Genomic DNA, 22,523 nt, shown 5'->3' on the forward strand with positions numbered 1-22,523 from the left:
GCATCCCTGCCTAGTCCCCCCCCCGGGACCCCCGCCCCCCCGTATCTCCCTTGGCATCCCTGCCTAGTCCCCCCCCGGGACCCCCGCCCCCCCGTATCTGCCCCTTGGCATCCCTGCCTAGTCCGTCCCCCCCCCCGCCCTCGGGACCCATCGCCCCCCCGTATCTCCCTTGGCATCCCTGTCTAGTCCCCCCCCGGGACCCCCGCCCCCCCGTATCTGCCCCTTGGCATCCCTGCCTAGTCCCCCCCCCGGGACCCCCGCCCCCCGTATCTGCCCCTTGGCATCCCTGCCTAGTCCCCCCCGGGACCCCCGCCCCCCGTATCTGCCCCTTGGCATCCCTGCCTAGTCCCCCCCCGGGACCCATCGCCCCCCCGTATCTGCCCCTTGGCATCCCTGCCTAGTCCCCCCCCGGGACCCCCGCCCCCCGTATCTGCCCCTTGGCATCCCTGCCGAGTCTCCCCCCCCCCGCCCCCGGGACCCCCGCCCCCCGTATCTGCCCCTTGGCATCCCTGCCTAGTCCCCCCGCCCCCAGGACCCATCGCCCCCCCGTATCTGCCCCTTGGCATCCCTGCCTAGTCCCCCCCCGGGACCCCCGCCCCCCGTATCTGCCCCTTGGCATCCCTGCCGAGTCCCCCCCGGGACCCCCGCCCCCCCGTATCTGTCCCTTGGCATCCCTGCCTAGTCCCCCCCCGCCCCCGGGACCCATCGCCCCCCCGTATCTGCCCCTTGGCATCCCTGCCTAGTCCCCCCCCGGGACCCCCGCCCCCCGTATCTGCCCCTTGGCATCCCTGCCTAGTCCCCCCCGGGACCCCCGCCCCCCGTATCTGCCCATTGGCATCCCTGCCTAGTCCCCCCCCCGCCCCCAGGACCCATCGCCCCCCCCGTATCTGCCCCTTGGCATCCCTGCCTAGTCCCCCCCCACCCCCGGGACCCATCGCCCCCCCGTATCTGCCCCTTGGCATCCCTGCCTAGTCCCCGCCCCCGGGACCCATCGCCCCCCCGTATCTGCCCCTTGGCATCCCTGCCTAGTCCCCCCCCCGCCCCCAGGACCCATCGCCCCCCCGTATCTGCCCCTTGGCATCCCTGCCTAGTCCCCCCCCACCCCCGGGACCCATCGCCCCCCCGTATCTGCCCCTTGGCATCCCTGCCTAGTCCCCGCCCCCGGGACCCATCGCCCCCCCGTATCTGCCCCTTGGCATCCCTGCCTAGTCCCCCCCGGGACCCCCGCCCCCCGTATCTGCCCCTTGGCATCCCTGCCTAGTCCCCCCCCGGGACCCCCGCCCCCCGTATCTGCCCCTTGGCATCCCTGCCTAGTCCCCCCCCGGGACCCCCGCCCCCCCGTATCTGCCCCTTGGCATCCCTGCCTAGTCCCCCCCCCGCCCCCGGGACCCATCGCCCCCCCGTATCTCCCTTGGCATCCCTGCCTAGTCGCCCCCCGGGACCCCCGCCCCCCGTATCTGCCCCTTGGCATCCCTGCCTAGTCCCCCCCCCCGCCCCCCCGTATCTCCCCCTTGGCATCCCTGCCTAGTCCCCCCCCAGGGACCCCCGCCCCCCGTATCTGCCCCTTGGCATCCCTGCCTAGTCCCCCCCCCTGACCCCGGGACCCATTGCCCCCCCGTATCTCCCTTGGCATCCCTGCCTAGTCCCCCCCCGGGACCCCCGCCCCCCCGTATCTGCCCCTTGGCATCCCTGCCTAGTCCCCCCCCGGGACCCCCGCCCCCCCGTATCTGCCCCTTGGCATCCCTGCCTAGTCCGTCCCCCCCCCCGCCCTCGGGACCCATCGCCCCCCCGTATCTCCCTTGGCATCCCTGTCTAGTCCCCCCCCGGGACCCCCGCCCCCCCGTATCTGCCCCTTGGCATCCCTGCCTAGTCCCCCCCCCGGGACCCCCGCCCCCCGTATCTGCCCCTTGGCATCCCTGCCTAGTCCCCCCCCCCCCCCGCCCCCGGGACCCATCGCCCCCCCGTATCTCCCTTGGCATCCCTGCCTAGTCCCCCCCTGGGACCCATCGCCCCCCCGTATCTCCCTTGGCATCCCTGCCTAGTCCCCCCCCGGGACCCCCGCCCCCCCGTATCTCCCTTGGCATCCCTGCCTAATCCCCCCCGCCCCCGGGACCCATCGCCCCCCGTATCTGCCCCTTGGCATCCCTGCCTAGTCCCCCCCCCCCGCCCCCGGGACCCATCGCCCCCCGTATCTGCCCCTTGGCATCCCTGCCTAGTCCCCCCCCCGGGACCCCCGCCCCCCCGTATCTCCCTTGGCATCCCTGCCTAGTCCCCCCCCGGGACCCCCGCCCCCCCGTATCTGCCCCTTGGCATCCCTGCCTAGTCCCCTCTCCGGGACCCCCGCCCCCCCGTATCTCCCTTGGCATCCCTGCCTAGTCCCCCCCCGGGACCCCCGCCCCCCCATATCTGCCCCTTGGCATCCCTGCCTAGTCCCCCCCCCCGCCCCCGGGACCCATCGCCCCCCCGTATCTGCCTCTTGGCATCCCTGCCTAGTCCCCCCCCGCCCCCGGGACCCCCGCCCCCCGTATCTCCCTTGGCATCCCTGCCTAGTCCCCCCCCCCGCCCCCGGGACCCGCCCAGCCCCGGGACCCCCGCCCCCCGTATCTCCCTTGGCATCCCTGCCTAGTCCCCCCCCCGGGACCCCCGCCCCCCCCGTATCTGCCCCTTGGCATCCCTGCCAAGTCCCCCCTCTGGGACCCCCGCCCCCCCGTATCTGCCCCTTGGCATCCCTGCCTAGTCCCCCCTCCGGGACCCCCGCCCCCCCGTATCTCCCTTGGCATCCCTGCCTAGTCCCCCCCCGGGACCCCCGCCGCCCCATATCTGCCCCTTGGCATCCCTGCCTAGTCCCCCCCCCCGCCCCCGGGACCCATCGCCCCCCCGTATCTGCCCCTTGGCATCCCTGCCTAGTCCCCCCCTGCCCCCGGGACCCCCGCCCCCCGTATCTCCCTTGGCATCCCTGCCTAGTCCCCCCCCGGGACCCCCGCCCCCCGTATCTCCCTTGGCATCCCTGCCTAGTCCCCCCCCGGGACCCCCGCCCCCCGTATCTGCCCCTTGGCATCCCTGCCTAGTCCCCCCGCCCCCCGTATCTGCCCCTTGGCATCCCTGCCTAGTCCCCCCCCGCCCCGGGACCCATCGCCCCCCCGTATCTCCCTTGGCATCCCTGCCTAGTCCCCCCCCGGGACCCATCGCCCCCCCGTATCTGCCCCTTGGCATCCCTGCCTAGTCCCCCCCGGGACCCCCGCCCCCCCCGTATCTCCCTTGGCATCCCTGCCTAGTCCCCCCCGGGACCCCCGCCCCCCCCCGTATCTCCCTTGGCATCCCTGCCTAGTCCCCCCCGGGACCCCCGCCCCCCCGTATCTCCCTTGGCATCCCTGCCTAGTCCCCCCCCCCCCCGCCCCCGGGACCCATCGCCCCCCCGTATCTGCCCCTTGGCATCCCTGCCTAGTCCCCCCCCGGGACCCCCGCCCCCCGTATCTGCCCCTTGGCATCCCTGCCTAGTCCCCCCCCCGCCCCCAGGACCCATCGCCCCCCCGTATCTCCCTTGGCATCCCTGCCTAGTCCCCCCCCGCCCCTGGGACCCATCGCCCCCCCGTATCTCCCTTGGCATCCCTGCCTAGTCCCCCCCCGCCCCCGGGACCCATCGCCCCCCCGTATCTCCCTTGGCATCCCTGCCTAGTCCCCCCCCGCCCCCGGGACCCATCGCCCCCCCGTATCTGCCCCTTGGCATCCCTGCCTAATCCCCTACCCGCCCCCCGGGCATCGCCCCCCCGTATCTCCCTTGGCATCCCTGTCTAGTCCCCCGCCCCCGGGACCCATCGCCCCCCCGTATCTGCCCCTTGGCATCCCTGCCTGGTCCCCCCCCGGCATCGCCCCCCCGTATCTGCCCCTTGGCATCCCTGCCTAGTCCCCCCCCGGGCATCGCCCCCCCGTATCTGCCCCTTGGCATCCCTGCCTAGTCCCCCCCCCGGGACTCCCCGCCCCCCGGGCATCGTCCCCCCCCCGTATCTGCCCCTTGACATCCCTGCCTAGTCCCCTACCCGCCCCCCGGGACCCATCGCCCCCCCGTATCTCCCTTGGCATCCCTACCTAGTCCCCCCCCGGGACTCCCCGCCCCCCGGGCATCGTCCCCCCCCCCCGTATCTGCCCCTTGGCATCCCTGCCTAGTCCCCTACCCGCCCCCCAGGCATCGCCCCCCTATATCTCCCTTGGCATCCCTGCCTAGTCCCCCCCGGGACTCCCCGCCCCTGGGCATCGTCCCGTCCCCCCCCCGTATCTGCCCCTTGGTATCCCTGCCTAGTCCCCTACCCGCCCCCGGGCATTGCCCCCCCGTATCTCCCTTGGCATCCCTGCCTAGTCCCCCCTGCCCCGGGACCTATCGCTCCCCCGTATCTCCCTTGGCATCCCTGCCTAGTCCCCCCCACCCGGGACTCCCCGCCCCCCGGGCATCGTCCCCCCCCCCCCGTATCTGCCCCTTGGCATCCCTGCCTAGTCCCCCCCACCCCCGGGACCCGCCCAGCCCTGCTACCCCCAGGATCCCCGCCCCCCCGTATCTGCCCCTTGGCATCCCTGCCTAGCCCCGCTACCCCCGGGCATCGCTCCCCCCCCCCGTATCTGCCCCTTGGCATCCCTGCCTAGTTCTCCTGTCCCCAGGACCTGCCCAGCCCTGCTAACCACAGGACCCCCACCACCTGGTATCTCCCTTGGCATCCCTGCCTAGTCCGTCCCCAGGTATCCCTGCCCCCATATCTGCCCCTTGGCATCCCTGCCTAGTTCCCCCCCCCCCGTTCCCAGGCATCGCCCCCCCGTATCTGCCCCTTGGAATCCCTGCCTAGTTCTCCCCACCCCCAGGCTTTGCCCCCGGGACCTCCCACCCCCAGGCATCGCCCCCCCTCGTGTCCGCCCCTTGGCATCCCTGCCTAGTCCTTTTGCCCCTGGGCATCGCCCCCATACTCCCTGCCATCACCCCCCCGTATCTGTCGCTTGGCATCCCTGCCTGGTCCTCCCGCCCTCGGGCATCGACCCGGGTTCCACTCAGTCCACCTATCCCCGGGCATCGCCCTTGGGACCTGCCCCCCTGGTATCTGCCCCACGCCCCTGGGCATCGTCCCCAGGACCCGCCTAGCCCCCCCACCCCCGGGCATCCCTCCTGGTATCCGCCCCCGGGACCCGCCCAGCCCCTCACCCTCAGGCATCCCTCCTGGTATCTGTCCCTTGGCATCCCCGCTGAGCCCCCCACCCCCAGGCATCGCCCCCGGGACCTGCCTAGCTTCCGCCCCCAGGACCTGGCCAGCCCTCCCTACCCCTGGGCATCCTACTCAGTATCCATGCCCGCGCATCTCCCCCCTGCCCCAGCATCTGCCCCCGAGACCTGCCCAGCCCCCCTACCCCAAGCATCCTCCCCAGTATCCATCCCCAGGCATCCCCCCCACAGCATCTGCCCCCGGCACCTGCCTAGGGCATTCCCCTCTCTCCCCTGCCCCCCGGCATCTGCCCCAGGGCATCTTGTCCCCATGGCATCCTCCCTGGTATCTGCCCATCCCCCTCAACCCCGGGCATCCCCCCTGGTATCTGCCCCGGGCATCCCTGCCCAGCCCTCACAGGACTCCTATCTCTGGGAATCTCTCACACACATTACCAGGACCCACCCTGCCACCGCAGGACTTTCTCCCTCCCCACCCAGGTACTTAGGATCTTGGCTTCTCTCCACACATATTTGTTCCCTTCCCTGGCCCCGGAAGGAGCTGATGGGGCTCGGGACCCGCCTGTGATTTTCTCCCACTGCCGCACTGCGGGCCATTTAGTGGCTCTGGGGGTTGGTGAGATTCAGACAATTCCCTTTGCCGGCTCCCTGCAGTCCCACGCTGTGGGCCTGGGGCCTTTCTTGAGAACAGACAGGATTCTAGTGAGACCCTGGGCCAATCTGGGTATTGTTGGATGGGAGAGTCCTGTTACCTTTTCTAGGTTGCTGATTAGCACTTTAAAGCCACCTTGGCCCAAATGAAATACTTGCCAACTTGCCCCAAGTGTCTGGGCTTTAACAGCTTCAAGTGCATGTAGCCAGCACTCTGTGCGACTAGAGAAATAATGTGGCTGTTACATGGATGAGCTGGGTGGGTAGTGTTGTCAACAGGGAAGGTATCTTACCCAAGGGATTTAGTACCTGCTTTGAAATTCCCACTGGAGCTTGCGTTACAGCAGCAGGAACGAAAGGCATTACTGCAGACTCTCTACCACTTTGAGTTAAGTATAGACTGAGGAAGAGAACTTTTCCTGCCACCTCATGGTGGCTGAAGGAGTGGTCCCAGGGCTCAGTGAGCCCCTTTTCCCTGGTGGGTGAATTGTATGCTTAGAAAGTGGAGAGTGAAGGTATGCCCACCTCCCACCCCTGTTTGCTACTATGGTTAAAGACAACTGTGCCTCTTGTGTTGGGGATCCATTCTCAACGAGACTGGGTTAGAATAGGGTGTCTGGGATGCTGATTGCCTGGTTTTCTTACATTAGAGCAAAACCTTGCACTAGAGAGGATGAGAGAGGACAAGAGGCTCCTGATTCAATAGGGTATGAGGAGGAGCAGGGTTAGAATGGAGAGCCCAGAATTCTGGGAACATGGGTGTCTCCTGTGGGCTGAGTGGAACCTAGAGGGGAAATGAGCAGCTTTGCAGATGCAAAACTATATGAGATGGTGGGATTTACCTCAGACTCTCCTGCAGGGTGTGACGGGAGGCAGCATGGACCAAGAGTAGGGCTCCATGTCTGTCATGGAAGTCACAGATTCCATGACTTCTGCAGTGGCCAGTGTTGCTGACCCCAGGGCCACCCATGCAGCTGGCCCCGGAGCCAGATGTTCAGGCAGCCTGGGTCAGCCTCACTGGCCACTGCTATAGCAGTTCTGCAGTCAGGCACTTGGGCAGTCTTGCAGCCAGTGGCACTGGCCACTGCTCTGGTGGCCCTTGGCAGCTGGCCCCAGGGACCGCCTGAGTAGCTGCCAATGTGTCTGGCCCCAGGGCTCCCTCATCCCTGGCGGTGACCGGAGCAGCAGTGGGCCTCCCGGGACTCCATGCCCTCACCCCCTGGGTAGCAGCCAGAGCGATGCCCTGCAGGGCTTCCCCCCCTCTCCGCCGGTGTCCTCCCTGCCTCTCCCCCCATGGGGCTCCTTATCCCCTCACTGGCAGTGGCGGGTTCCCAGCTTTGCCCCCATAGTGCCCGCAGGTCATGGGACTGTGATTTTCTCCTCTCCCCCGTGATCTGTCCATTACTTTTACTAAAAATACTCACAATTGAATCGTAGCCTTAACCAAGAGCATTGCTCCAGCTTCCCCTGCAGGGCATGGGGGAAAGCGCCAGGAGGGTTCATGTCCCTACTTAGCAGTGTGTCACTGTTGGGTGTTTTTCAGGGTGGCAACAGACCACAACACTGACAACACAACGGCTGTGCTACGAGAATGGCTGATAAATGTTCAGACCTTGTATCACTATGTGGAGTGGAGGCCGATGGAGGAGCCCAGGTGAGACCCTGCCTCAGAGACTGTTACCAGCACCTGGCTAAACTTGCCTGCCAATGAATCTGCATTCAGTGGGAAGAGAGACAGCTGCTCAGGTTTATTGATTTCCTCAGTAAAAGGGTAAATTAAAAGGTTAAAGGTGGAGTTAACCTCTGTGGGAGGGGTAGGCATTCATTGTAAAAGACTGTCCCAGGGCCAGAGAGCAGATAGGGTTTATTGATGATCCTTGTTTCTCTGGGGCATGTGATTTTGTTAAGTTTCATCTTAGCCCTGCTGAACTCTCAAAGTGAGGATGGGTGAATGACTGAACCCCTTTTCCCCCCAGCAAGTGCACTGGCTCCATTCTAAGCACTGGCTTCCTTCCCATCAATGACCTCCCTTGACCTCACAGACATGCACTCAAATGGTGGGAGGGGGTGCCAGGGATGGGAGGATGATTGCTGCAGTGTTTGCTCCAGATAGGAAAGTCAAGCTGCTCACCCAGGTCATACAGTCAGAAGCTCACCCAGGTCATACAGCCTTGCAGACCTACCTGCAAATTACTGAACAGAGCTGGTCTCCAAGTGCTATCGAGAATCCCATGTAAATTCTTCAATATTCTCATTTTTTGAATGTATAAGAAAAAAAAAATCTGTTTCCCTTTCAAAATCTGCAGACACCAAGGAGACAGCATTAAATTCTGCCTTATCTGATCTTCCTTGTTTTAGACCATTCAGCATGCTTGTCACTTGGGAGCAGTGTGCTGGAGAGCAGGTCAGGGTTCTGATAGAAGTCACTGTTTGTGGCAGGATTGGATTGGCTGCAGTTGTAGACAAGATTGTTCAGAGATGCTCATAAACTGGTGTGTCAGAGCAATTGACTCTGCTGCATCAATGGTCTCCACAACATATAGAGGGTATTCTGTTAGCCCAAGGGTTTAATTGAGTCCATAGAGACCAACAAGACATGTCTGTCTATCAAATGCCTTCCTTTTTCTGTAGAGTCTCGGGGCCTCCATGACATTACTGACCTCTTGGATTGTGGTGTGGCTAAAGGGGAGGGCTGGGCGGCTTTTGCAACTAGCTTGCCTTTCACCTCTCAGATTTGACACTTGTGCTGAGTTCATTCCAGCTACATATTCACATCATGTAACTTTTGGGAAAAGCAGTAAGGAGGGATAAACCCAGCTGGGACTTTAACAAAGACTAATCCCTGGCAGGTCCTATCTGGATGAGGAAGGCCTGAAGCACTGGTCAAATTCTCGCTATGAGCACGTGATGAAGCTCAGACAAGCAGCCTTGAAATCTGCCAGGGACATGTGGGCTGACTACATCTTGGTAAGAAAATCTCCCTGCCTTTGGTACTGTGGTGGCAGATGCTATGTTTATGTCCAGTCATTTTCCATTTTCAAACCAAATCCAAGATCAGTTGTGCAGGTTTCTGTTTGCCTCTCACCTGGGCTAATGCTGCTGATTACACTAGCCTGGCCCTGCACACCAGAGCTACATCAGCACAGGAATAGCCAGACTGCATCCAGGCAGTCCATGGCCCATTATCTACGTACTTCGGTGTTCCGCTTTTGGCAGCGACCAATATATGGTGATAACCTAGTGGGTGGGAATAATCCATATGATGTCCTTGACTGGATCCCTGCAAGCACTCTGTGTCCCTCAGATGCATGAAGCTGGGCTCTGCTGGTGCCTCTCTTTGACCAATGAATTGCTATCAATGCAGTGTCATGCAGTAACTATGCTGGTGACAGTGGCATGAAAATGAGTGTTTTCCTGCCTGCTTGGAGAAGTGGAAGCATCTTTAAAATATTGCTGTTGTGAAGATGTTGCTCCAAACCAGGAGGGCTTGGAGGCTGTAGCCTTCTTTAGTAGCTTTATGATCTAACTGGCTTAGGTATGAATGTAGTTAATGTACATATAAATGTCTGTCACACCTATCTTTGTAAAAAGAAAAGGAGTACTTGTGGCACCTTAGAGACTAACCAATTTATTAGAGCATAAGCTTTCGTGAGCTACAGCTCACTTCCTCAGATGCATATCGTGGAAACTGCAGCAGGCTTTATATATACACAGAGAATATGAAACAATACCTCCTCCCACCCCGCTGTCCTGCTGGTAACAGCTTATCTAAAGTGATCATCAACCTGATGATCACTTTAGATAAGCTATTACCAGCAGGACAGCGGGGTGGGAGGAGGTATTGTTTCATATTCTCTGTGTATATATAAAGCCTGCTGCAGTTTCCACGATATGCATCTGAGGAAGTGAGCTGTAGCTCACGAAAGCTTATGCTCTAATAAATTGGTTAGTCTCTAAGGTGCCACAAGTACTCCTTTTCTTTTTGCGAATACAGACTAACACGGCTGTTACTCTGAAACCTATCTTTGTGTTTCTCACGTCCAAACAGGAAGGACTGTAGTTGAATTTAAGGAACCTCTCCCTTGAGGGTGCACTTCTTCTGAGAGGGGTCTCTTTTTCTCTATTTGGAATAGCAGCTGCCTTTAAGAGAATTTTGTGACTGGGCTTTAGGTAATAGAAATCCATTTGGACTCAAATACTGCCTGTGTTATACTGATGTGCTGGCATGGGATATTTTGTGGCTCAGCAGTCCATGTGTTTCCAGGCTTGGCTGATGGATCCTGCCTGTCAGCACTGAGAATGAGGAACAGAAATACCTGTGTTTATCAAAACGAAAGCAATAATATCTAGTTAGTGTGGAGCTCCTAGGGTCAGTGGACATTCTGAGAGTGTCTTTGGGAGCAGTTAGAAAGCATTCACAGGGTTTACATAGGAATGGCTCAGGGTGGAGCACACCAGGCTGACGCAGGGACCGGACTAGCTGCATTGGAATTGACTGTACTTGTTGTCTCTCTTTGCTGTTTGCAGTTTGTGGATGCAGATAATCTCCTGACAAACCCAGACACCCTGGGCCTGCTGATGGCAGAGAACAAGACTGTAGTGGCACCCATGTTGGACTCTCGTGCTGCTTATTCTAACTTCTGGTGTGGAATGACCTCGCAGGTAGGAGGAGGCCTGGGGTTCTGACATACGTTCCTCCTCCAGTCCCTGTGTACAGTAGGACTTTGCATACAGGATCCATTGTGTGCATGAGCAGCTCCCAGCTGCCCCCCTCATAAAGGCTCCTGCAAGAGGCTCCTTTTTCCCTTTTTAGGGTTATTACAAACGCACTCCTGCCTACATTCCCATTCGAAAACGAGATCGCCGTGGCTGCTTTGCTGTCCCCATGGTGCACTCCACTTTCCTGATTGACCTGCGGAAAGAGGCCTCCCAGGACCTTGCCTTCTACCCACCACACCGAGATTACACTTGGTCTTTTGATGACATCATTGTGTTTGCATTTGCCTGCAAGCAGGCAGGTGAGTTAATGGATATTGCTGCTTATGCACTTCTTGCTAGCATGGGCTGGGTTTGTAGCACTGCTCTGGATTGAGAGATGAGGAGCCTGCAGCCATCCTTTTCCGAAGGGGGATTAGGTTGTCTGCTGTGTTGGTAAGGGGATGCCTTGGGCCCAACAAGGGATAAGATATAAACAAAATCCTTGTTTACTGTTGCAGTGCTCAATAGTTCAGTTAGGCATGGTTTGGCGTCTCATATCAAGTAATTGCTATGACTCCTATTGTTGTAATGCTCACCATTATAAAATCTTTTTAACCATTTAAAGTCAGAAAAAGAATTAAAAACAATTGAAGGATTTGAAATGTACTGCATTAACACAGGCTTTCATTTTAATAGCTTTCCTTATTCCTTTTAGTTGCATAGAGTATTTTATGGGGGGGGAACACTTGCTTTATAGTTTTTTAGATGGTATTAGCTGCCCTCTTGTCGGGAGATGAGGGAGAAGAGAGGAAAGTTAGTTTAGATGGTCTGGAGCAGCTGCTGCTGTTGAAAGTCCTGTTTCCTTTAATACCAAACAAGATAAATGCACACAAATGGAAAGAGAAGAGTAGAAAAGATAGAAAATACAGCATCTGTCTCTGCTAGGTTTTGTGAGGGTTTTGTTTTTGGCTTGCAACCTTGCTGCTGGGAAACTATAGGACCAGTAAATGATCTTATCAGCTACTCTGAGACATGGCAAACTTTTACCAGTGTTGGTCTGTTTAAAGAATTGCGTTTAGTTGCTTCTCCTGTCATACCAGTGTGCAAATGTGGAGTTGTCTTGGCCAGCTAAAGCCAGACTCTTATTAGGCCAAAGGCAAAAAGAGAAGTTAGAAACAGAAGAAATAAGGCAAGGAAGGAAAATGACATGAGGGAGGAACGATAGCTGGAACCCAATGCTCACATCTCAGACATTCAAGGTTTAGGCAAAGCCGATGGAGGGGATGATGTCATTTGGTTCCCTTTCTCTGGCCTGGCCTGGTCACATCATCTTTCAGGATCAAGATGACAAAGGCCCAATGGTGTCATGGCGGATCCCAGGGTTCCAGGAAATGGTAGGGGAGCTGCAACCAGGATGGAGAAGCTTGCTCCCCTGTCCCCCTGACCTTTTTAGTGACATAGTGAAGAAGCAATGTTCAAAAAGGAAAGGAGACATCATTCCATGATACAGTAACCAAGAAAACCCCATTTAAGTGATTTCAACTACAAACGTTTCCTAACTCAAGCCACCCTGTGACTTTAGCACAGCTCTTTCAGCTTAACAATCCAGTGAGTGTCAGTCTCTTGTACTTATGTAAACAATTGTATATAATGGACTGGGTTGGCATTTTTGTTATTTTGGACAGCTTAGAGTACAGGCCACTGCACAATATGCCCCTCTAATGCAGTTGTCTCATGCAGACCATGTGAGGTCTTATTGGGCTGACTTATGAAAGCCAGGGACATGGGTGCCTTATGCAGTTCCATGATGTGGGCTGGGTTTGCCACTGAGTGGGTTTCGAGCAGTGTCCTACTAGCATCTTCTCTGTATATTAACTTCAGAGGTCCAGATGTTTGTATGCAACAAAGAGGTTTATGGCTTCCTGCCGGTGCCACTGAGAGCCCATAGCACCATGCGGGATGAGGTGGAAAGCTTCATGCACGTGCAGCTGGAGATTATGGGTAAGTGCTGGATGCCAACAGAAACAGAACATTCATAGGCTTGGACTGGGAATTGCTTAGAGAGTTTTCCTTCTTCCCTCTTACTTCTGACATTCTGAATTTGGGACCTGTCTCTGTCCTGGGGATTCAGCCACAGCTTCCTCAAAGCTGGTGGTTGGATGGAAGGAGGAAAATGTATTGAGGAATTGTTAAAGCAGAATGGCTAGAATGGTAGTTTCTATGGAAGCTCTACCTCAAATGATTCCACAGTTCCCTTGGCCATGCTTGGAGCTGCAGGTAGTGAGGGAGCAGCATGGTGTCTTGCCTGTTGACATCTGGGTAAATTGTTCAGCTCCTGTGGTTGCTGTTTGTACCACTTAAAAACAGAGAGCGTTTCTTCCTGATTTGACTATGTTGCTTTTTCCACTAACCTTTAGGGCCCCTCGTCTCCTGTGACTGCAGTTTGCCACACAGGCCTCTTTCAGTTTTTCCCCCTCTTGGCCTCTGGTGTCTGCAAGGCCTGTATGGCAGTGCCCAGCCACTCTGCTCTGTGTGTGTGTGTGTGGTGGTCTGAATTCTGGTGTGTATGGTATAGGGAGTGTGTTTAGACTCCATGTTTTCTCCCCTGGGTATATTCCTAGGTACGGTTCACAGTATCTCTCTATATTGGTCCTGGCTGCACAGAGATTCCTTTACTGACCATTCCCTATCAACACTTAAAGGGATGGGGACTGATTCCTAGCCATTTAAAAACACATCTCTGTAAATTTGAGTAATGCAAGAGGGAGAGCCCAGATCATAGGATAATACTAACTGTTTTAAAATAGTTTTATGTATCTGAGAGTTTGATGCCAGAGGTTTATTCCTTTGATTTTTTTTTTTTTATTGGCTGCACACAGAGCATGGCTTCAGCTGCACAAGCTTGCATTCTCCTTGTCTTTAGAGGCAGAATATTTCTGTAAATGCAGCTCTAGACAGTGGTTTCCTGTTCAGATCTGCCTGCAAACGTTCTCTAATTAATTTGTTGAGTACTCTTTGCTCACTCCTTGAGGCTGGAGAATCTCCTCCCAACAAGAGCAAAAACCTGAAGTAAATAATAAACGAGAGCGCAACACGTCAGTCAACAGGACTAATAAGCGTAAACATCCATGTCAGGCACTTGTGGGGCACTGACCAAAGGCTAGCAGCGAGAAGGGATATAGGAGATCAGTCGTGGAACAGAAAATTAGAGGATCCTTTTCTTTCTCACGCCTCAGTGGATTGTTTGTACCTGGTTACTCTGTGGTGGTTTGTTTGGAGGGCTGTTCCTAGTGTGGCAGTAGCTGTGCCCCATTTGGAGTTGTGGGGGCTAAGAGGGTTCCCTTGGCCTTATGCCTGGAAGATAATGTCTTACAGAAACCCATTTACGTTCCATTTCTCGGTTTTCCCTTAGTGAAGAACCCTCCGGTGGAACCTTCACAATACCTGTCCGTCCTGCCCAAGGTCCCTGACAAGATGAGCTTTGATGAGGTGAGTCAGGACTTTGCTCCATACAGGCATGTTACTGAGATGAAGAATAGTGTTTAGTTTGCACAAGCTGAGCTTCCTCCTGTGGTCACTTCAGACTCTCTAATGCCTGAGCTTCATTGCTAGGTCTTAATAAAGCACAGGGTATCTCTTCCCTTGTGTTCAGTGCAAGATGCAGCAAGGTTGCACTTGAGTTCTTGCCTCCCTGGGTGTGGTAGGGACCTCCCTGCACAATCATGGCCATGGATTTTATTTCCTCAGGTTTTCATGATTAACTTAAAGCGCAGGGCAGATCGACGAGAGCGAATGCTGCGGACGCTGTACGAGCAGCAGATCGACTGCAAAATCATTGAGGCTGTGGATGGAAAGTGAGTGCATCCAGAGAACACGCATGTGCCCAGTCCAGCACCTGATAATAAGGAACTGGAATATTCCAATGAGGGTTCCTGGAGGGTGGACTTATTGGGAGGAGCTGATGTTGTCTCTTGGAGATGCAGGGAAGTAGGGCAACTCCATTGCTTGGTGGAGGGAAGAAGGAGGAGCTAGACTCTCTATGAAGTGACTGGGAAGCACTGACACCCAAAGTTCTCTGCTGTCAGAAGCCCCTTGTGGATTGTAAGGCTTTGTCTCCCTTCATCCCACCCTGTCAATGGACAAAGAGGCTGCTGAGTGAATAGCCTGTATAGTTCCTCTAATAATGCCTTCCCTGCATGTGCACACAAGCTCCCTCAGGGTGAGGAAACAAGACAATGGCTGTCTAGTGCCTTGAGCTGTTGCCAGAACAACTGTTGTATTGACCTAAACTACCTGCATTCTTTCTAAAATGACTGTGAGAATGAGTAATCCTAGCATTTTCTGTTCTGTTTCTCATCTTTTCTGCAAAGAGAGAGTCTTAAAATAAAGTGGCCTGGAGATTTCTTGGGGAGAGAAGCTGCATTTATGAGCATTAGCAGAGACTCCAAAGCCAGCTGCTGCTCTGTGCTGACGGAGGCATTAACCACATTGTGCTTGTTTGCAGAGCCATGAACAGCAGTGAGGTGGAAGCCATGGGGATTCAGATGCTGCCAGGATATAAGGATCCATACCACGGCCGTCCACTCACCAAAGGGGAGCTGGGCTGCTTCCTCAGTCACTACAAAATCTGGAAGGAGGTGAGAGAGTCTGCATTCTCAGGAGAGCTCCAGGAATCTTGGTGCTTCTGACCCCTTCAGAACACTTGTTCAGTGTGGGTGTGATGGCCAAACAAGAACCTTTTCAGTTTGTGCTCCTGCCATGGTTCTACCATTTCCAGCATTCCCACTGCTCTTGGCAGGGGGTTTTCAGTTGCACAAAAGATAAGCAGGGACGTACAGTCTTGTGGGAGGTGGTGGGGATTTATGCTCAGGACCATCCAGAGATTTGCATAACCCCTGCATTGAGCAGGAATTCACATGCTGATGCTGTTCAGTTGGGTGAGAGGAGTGTGTAGGTAGCAGGGTGGTACCCTCCTCTAGTTTTTTGGGTTACTGTGTGAGCCACAATGGGTATATTTATACACATCAGGTTGGGAGCAGTCTTGCAGATCTCATGATTAAGGGTAAGATTATGTCATGGAGGTCACGGATTCTGTGACTTTCAGAGACCTCCATGACGTTTTCCTCTTCAGCCACCATGAGTGGCAGGAGGCCCTGCAGCGGGGTTCAGACTCTCATCTCTTCTTCCCCCACCCCAGTGCTCAGGCTTCAGTCATCCCCTCGTCAGGCCTCGTCCCATTATTTTTAGTGAAAGTCAGACAGGCCACGGGCTTCCGTGAATTTTTGTTTGTTGCCTACAACCTGTCTGTGACTTTTACTAAAAATAACTGACAATCTGAACCTTCCTCTTGATGCCTTGATGTGCCCTAGAGGTGGTAAAAGGGAATACACATGGAAGAGGTTGGGGGGCAAAAGAGAGCTAATTCCTCAGCACTAAAATAGATACCAGTGCTGTGAAAGAAGGGGAGATAAATTACATGTCACGGGGGGTGGTGCGAAGGAGGGGCAGGCATTTCAGGTTCTCTGACTTGGCTTCTGTTCTGCTAGATTGTGGAGAGAGGGCTGGAGAAATCAGTCGTGTTTGAGGATGACCTGCGGTTTGAAATATTCTTTAAACGACGGCTAATGAATCTGATGTATGACCTCGAAGAAGAGGGTCTGGACTGGGACTTGATGTAAGTGCAGAAGATCAGAACATTATACTGATGTTCTACTCAGCTTCCCTGGGCACTTGTCTTTAATTATCTGTTTATCTCTGGCAGTACGCACTGTGTTATACAATACATAAATCCTGCCCCAAAGAGCTTGCAGTCTAAAAGAGCGAGAACCTACCCGTTGATTATTAAAAACTTGCTTTTTGTAGGCATTAGGAAGAAGTGGCTTTTTGAAAGGGATTTGAATAAGGAGAGAGTGATACTTTGATGACTTGGCAGACTGGGAACAGAGGGGTCATTGATTTCCCTGTTACCAACAGCTCCAATGGAACAATTCTGGTAGAGCCTGGGTGCTGGTGAGAAGGCTGAGCTGCACTCTGTTCAGAGCATAGGCTCACCCACTAATGACTACACAAGATTTCTCTACCATGCACAAACACAACATCAGAGAGGACCATGTACCATGTTAACCAGACAGTGGGTTTGTTTTATGCCAGAAGTTGCTGCCCTATGCTACAAGGATACCTGCCACCTCTGCTCTCCACCTATGTTGACTGATTCCAGGCATGGGGATTTCATAGATTTTCTTTTCTTTTTTTTTTCTTTTTTTTTTCTTTTTTTTTTAAGGCCACTGCTATTAGATCATCTGATCTGACCTCCTGCATAAAGCTGACCAGAGAATTCCATCCTAACTGCTGCTTGCAGCAGTTCTCAATCTGTGGGTCGGGACCCCATTTTAATCGGGTCTCCAGGGCTGTCTTAGACTTGCTGGGGCCCAGGCCCCAAGCCCGAGGGCTTCAGCCCTGGGTGGCAGGGCTAAGATTACAGGCCCCCTGCCTGGGGCTGAAGCCCTTGGACTTTGGCCCCCCCAGCCTGGGGTAGTGAGGCTTTGGCTTTGCCCCCTTCCCTCCCCTCCCGTGGTGGGGCTTAGATGGGTTCAGGCTTTGTCCCCCTCCTGGGGTCCTGTAGTAATTTTTGTTGTCAGAAGGGGGTCGCAGTGCAATGAAGTTTGAGACCCCTGAGCTAGAATGTGAGTCTCTTTCTAAAAGATAATCTTGTGCTGCTGTCTGTCTCCCCCAGTTACATTGGGAGGAAGCGAATGCAGGTGGAGCATCCAGAGAAGTCTGTGCCTCACGTGCGGAACCTGGTGGAGGCAGATTATTCCTACTGGACTCTAGCCTATGTGATTTCACTGCAGGGTGCCCAGAAGCTGCTGGCGGCTGAGCCACTCTCCAAGATGTTACCGGTGGATGAATTTCTTCCTGTCATGTTTGACAAACACCCTGTGTGAGTCTGGACTGCATCCTCTGGGGCCTAGTGCTGTGGAAAGAAGGGTGTATCAGCCTATAGGAAGGGTGGGTGCGAGGGGGAAGGGATCCTGAAGCATTGTATTCTGAAGTGAGAAGCCTGTTGCAGGCAGAGCTTTGAAAAAACTCTTTGCTGCTGCTTCAGCGGTGGTCGGAGATGGAGTCTGTAGTCAGCTGCTGTAGCTGAACAGGGAATAACCCCTGTGTTCTGAACTTGGCAGTGAAGCCTCACCTATCCCAGTAGTAGCATATGGAGTGGGTGTGAGGGTACTGCAGAGCTTTCCTGCTTGTCCCTGGAAGCAGCATGAGAACTTGTTATGAGAGATTCTAACTAGAGCTGATTGAGGAAATGGTTATTGTTCCTGTGATGGGTTGGACCCCTTGGGAAGCCACCTGATGTGCCTAGAAACCACTGAGTCTACCTGTTCTGCCAGCATGGGCCCCCTTTAGCCTGTCTTGCTGAGCCAGGAACTTAAAACTGCGTGTCTGTCGGTGTCACTCACACACAGCTGCAGATCAGCTCTAGGAAGATGAGCTTAAGAGACTTGCTCCAGTACTCAGATGTCAACCTCCCTTGGAGTGCAGACCTAAAGATATATTATGAAATTTGCCCCATCCCTCAATGTGGAGAGAGATGTGCACACTTCTCCCCGTCCCCACCCCGTTAGAAATTACAGAATCTGGGTTTAATAATAAACAAATTTTATTAACTATAAAAGGCAGATTTTAAGTGTTAAAAGGGGTAACAAACAAAACAAAGTAGAATAAGCAAACGAAATCAAACACGCAAACTAAGCTAGTTTCACTAAGAAATTGGTTACAAATAGTATTTCTCACCCTAGATATTGTTGCGGGCAGTTTGCAAAGCTTCTGTGGTTCAGAGTTCCAGTTATAGTTCTTTTCAGACTAGACCCCTGTCTCAGTCTGGACTCCCACCTTGCCTTACATTTTGCAGTCTTTCTTCTTGGGCAGACAGGCCATGAAGGGGGAGGAGTCTTGTTTGCCTTCCTCCCCACCCTTAAATAGGATTTACATAAGGCAGGAATCCTTTTTTCCCAAACTTGGCACCCCCTTCCCTTACAGTGAAAAATTACAAGTCGTCCCAGGTAATGTTTAGTATCGGCGGCAAGACCCCCTGACTCTGTAGGATCACAGCGTCCATGAGTCAATGGCAGTATGGAACATCCACAGGAAGGCCAAGTTTTTCACAGCTTATTGCCCTTGCTGATGGGCCATCTGCCCTGTCTGGCTTTTCCATTGTTGTATCTGAACTGTTAGCAGTGAGTGTCACCCAAAGTAGCATGGTTGAAATACGGATACATAGTCAATATTCCTAACTTCAGATACAGAAATGATACAGGCATACAGATTGGATAATTGCATTCAATAAATCATAACCTCTAATGATATCTCACATGAGCCATCTGACATAAAGTGTATCTCAGTTATGTCATATTTGTATCATAAGCATAATTTAATAAGAATATGGAATGACACATCACCGTTCCTATGAAAAATTTGAATGAAAACATTTTTCTAGGGCTGTCATGCGATTAAAAAAATTAATAAATTTCAACTGGTATTATAGAACAAGTGCAATTAATTGTGATTAATTTTTTTGAGTTAATCATGTGAGTTAACTGTGATTGACATACCTATATTTTTTCTTAATTTTTCTTAAAGCTTTTTGATATTTTTATTGAACAACCAGAAATGTTTGTCTTCAGCACCCATGGGGTTTTTTAATGAATACCTGAGAAACGTGGGTGAAATCAGACACTTCCTGCAGAATTTTCTGTTTTGACAAAAAAGCCATTTGTTAAATGCCAAAAACTTTGGCTGGTTCTAATTCTAATCCAAGGAGGCCACTGGGGTTCCTGCACAGCAAGGGCACGAGCCTGCTGTAGCCCTTTACTGTTGACTGACTTGATCACCGTACTGGAATTTCTGTGAAGGGACTTGCAGTCCAGTCTGCTCCGTGATACAGCTTCTAAAATCTGCCACTTTACTGAGGATCAAATGGGCCACCCAGCCCTGTCAGTGAGAGCTGACATCACACCTTCAGACCATCTTGCTCAACACTGCCTGGTTCAAGCAGTGTTTTTCCTGACTATCCTAGGCTCATTCCCACATGACAGTAGTAACAAGATGGCTTCTGGCTTTTGTAGCCTGGTTATGCCCCAGGAGGCTGAGATCTGGTTGGAGCTACTTGGGTGGGGGTTGGAGAGGGCTCTAAAACACTCATTTCTTAGGAATTGTTGGAGCTGCCATGTTTTTCCACAGCTGCTGTTCTTTTAGGGAAAGACAAACACTTCTGGAAGATGAATGTCCCCCTCTTGGGAGCGGGCTGGAAGGATTGTGGGTTAGAAGATTAAGTAAGTTGATGTGTGGTTTGAATGCCACAGTGTGCAGTGGGAGGATGAGGAGTGTCTGGAGTGAAGCAGGGTAGATGGAGGGATTAATGCACTGGTGCGGGAGGCTGAAGATGGATTGTAGGGTAAATGCAGAAGACATGACACCTTTCCCCACCACCACCACTTTTTTTTTCCTTTTCTGAACAGCTCTGAATACATGGAACATTTTGAAAACCGGAATTTGCTGGCCTTTTCAGTGGAACCACTGCTGGTTTACCCAACACATTACACTGGTGATGATGGCTACATCAGCGACACTGAGACCTCTGTGGTTTGGAATAATGAGAGAGTAAAAACTGACTGGGACCGTGCCAAATCCCAGAAAATGAAAGAACAGCAGGAGCTCAGCAAGGAGGCCAAGAACTCAGATGTGCTCCAATCACCTCTTGACAGTACAGCCCGGGATGAGCTATGACCAAAGCAGGCCCCTTCTAGGAAATGGATGAAGGGACTGACCGTGATAAGGAAGGGTGTGTGTTGGAGCAGGGGTAGAAAGCAGGGAAAGGGGTATAGCAACATCCTTCCCTGGGGATTACTGGGGCTTCGTTCTGTCCAAGAATATAATGGTAAAGTCACTTAGATGACAAAGCCAATGAGTGTCATGGCTGAAGACCTGCTGACCTCTGCTATTGCAGGACTCTGTGTGAGAGAGAATGCTGGAGAAAGTCAGGTTTGCCTTGTCCCTCAATTCAGCCACTGCTCTGTGGTTCAGCACAGATCTTTACACGGTTGCTCGTTGTAGTGGAGAAGTTTTATTCTTTGGTTTAGGAAATTGAAACGGGATAAGACATTGGTCTTCCTGCCTCTGTTGCCATGTGTGTATCTGTGCTAGGAATGTATCTCATGACCAGGGATCCTAGTTTTCTCTGATTTAAAAAAACAACAAAAAAATTATCCAATAAAAAACCATAATGGGGGGGGAGGGGGGCATGGATTTTTAAAATGAAACACTTAACGTTCTTTTCCCTAGCCACAAAATATATAGGTATCAGTTGAACACAATGTTTTATTGATATATTTACAGTTGTAAAACACTGGAATGATCCAGTCACAGTGCATTGTTTCTTTACTGTTGTCAAGGGCCCTGCTGTTTCAGCCTTTCATTTCTTTTCAGTCAGTTTAGCTCTTTCCATGTGTTTTGTGATTGTCTGCCTTCAAACTTCACCTACAGCCTTGCTGCATACAGTACAGAACAGCAGGTTACCATCAACATTAAATTTGTCCTTACCAAACTCAGTGACATGGTCTTTGGGATGACTTTTAAAGTTTTTAGCATCTTTTTATAACTTTAATTACTCATGTGTGGAGGCTGAAGTGAAATTTGAGATGCATTAAAATGCAACACCCTATTTGGCATTGAGTAACCTCTATACACCGCAAGCATTTATTGGAGTATGTTTAGCTATGTGTATTTAAAGCACGTTCAAAAATCAACCACAAGAGCGGGAGGTTGTGCACATTGAAAAAGTGCTACTGGTACTTTCAGTAAAATTTAGTTAATTTTACATTGAGGAAAAAAACAAAGATTCTCTATAAAAACACAGTATGTATTTTTTCCCCTGGCAAATGGATTTCTGGGGTCCCTGCTCATGACCCTTGAATGTTCTCTTGGGGTATGTGGGGAGGAGGGGTGAAATGCTGCCAGATCCTGCAGTTCCTGCTTATGATGTGCCCTAATATAAGCTGAAGTCTTCTCTTTCTGTAAAACCAAAACTTTTCGTGTTTTTATAAAATCTTTGGCTATGATTTGAACTGTCTCTTGCTTCTTCACAAACAGCCCAGAGTGCTGGGGAAGGAGCACAGCAAGAGCTGACTTCTTCAAGCACCAACTTGTATTGTAATCTAGTGCTGGCTTCACAGCCCTGGAGAGTAAAGTCTTCTTTTGATCAACTTGGCAGCAGTGGTACAAACTTGCTTGCACTGCCTAACCCATGTACCTCCTCCCTGACCTGGAGGAGCCCTAGAAATGAGTGGAGCCTGATTCCCCATGGCCCTTTCACTCCATGGTTTCTGCTGAGGGAGGTGTGGTACTGGCAGTTGCACTGTGGGTCCCTGTCCTAGGAGCTGGAGTGAGAATGCTGATTTTTCCCATAGACTAATAAATATATGGTCATTGTTGGGGTGCATTTGTATCTGACCAGAAGAGAGGTTGAACCCTTGTTTGGCATTTCCAGTACTGAACCAATCAGTTCCATCCTGAAGTGTAATTAGACCTACTTCTAGAACACTAAGAAGTGCCTCCATGTTCCAGTGCTGCTTCCACTGTGCTGGCTTGAGGAATCCTCTAGAAAAGGAGCTGTGCTGTCCTCTTACAGGGAGAGAGTGGCTGCCTGCTTTCATGTGTATCCATTTTTCTTCTTCGGTGGGGGACTTGAGTGAACCTTTAGCATTGTGATCATCCAGTGGACCCACTGGTTGTTTAGCAGTCTTCCTGCTTCTGATATACTTAAATTTTTTTTTCCTATTACTTTTTGGGTCTTTGGCTAGCTGTTCTTCAAAGTCTTTTTTGACCTTCCTAATTATATTTTATACTTCATTTGCCAGAATTTATGCTCCTTTCTATTTTCCTCGCTAGGATTTAACTTCCACTTTTTAAAGGA

The 22,523-nt window shown here is 53.2% G+C and overlaps 1 protein-coding gene across 1 annotated transcript in view; it reads left to right on the forward strand.

Moving 5' to 3' along the window:
* Positions 1-21,669, forward strand: part of COLGALT1 (collagen beta(1-O)galactosyltransferase 1) — a 28,168-nt gene extending 6,499 nt beyond the window's left edge. Inside the window, exons 2-12 of the mRNA XM_073318984.1 lie at positions 7,395-7,505; positions 8,701-8,818; positions 10,379-10,513; positions 10,665-10,869; positions 12,431-12,550; positions 13,962-14,038; positions 14,297-14,403; positions 15,054-15,186; positions 16,096-16,223; positions 17,283-17,489; positions 20,071-21,669. Coding sequence (XP_073175085.1) covers positions 7,395-7,505; positions 8,701-8,818; positions 10,379-10,513; positions 10,665-10,869; positions 12,431-12,550; positions 13,962-14,038; positions 14,297-14,403; positions 15,054-15,186; positions 16,096-16,223; positions 17,283-17,489; positions 20,071-20,338 — 1,609 coding nt within the window. The 3' untranslated portion in view covers positions 20,339-21,669. The remainder of the gene's footprint in view (positions 1-7,394; positions 7,506-8,700; positions 8,819-10,378; positions 10,514-10,664; positions 10,870-12,430; positions 12,551-13,961; positions 14,039-14,296; positions 14,404-15,053; positions 15,187-16,095; positions 16,224-17,282; positions 17,490-20,070) is intronic.
* The last annotated feature ends 854 nt before the right edge of the window (positions 21,670-22,523 follow it).

Source organism: Lepidochelys kempii, chromosome 20, assembly GCF_965140265.1.
Source record: "Lepidochelys kempii isolate rLepKem1 chromosome 20, rLepKem1.hap2, whole genome shotgun sequence".
Lineage (NCBI taxonomy): Eukaryota > Metazoa > Chordata > Testudines > Cheloniidae > Lepidochelys > Lepidochelys kempii.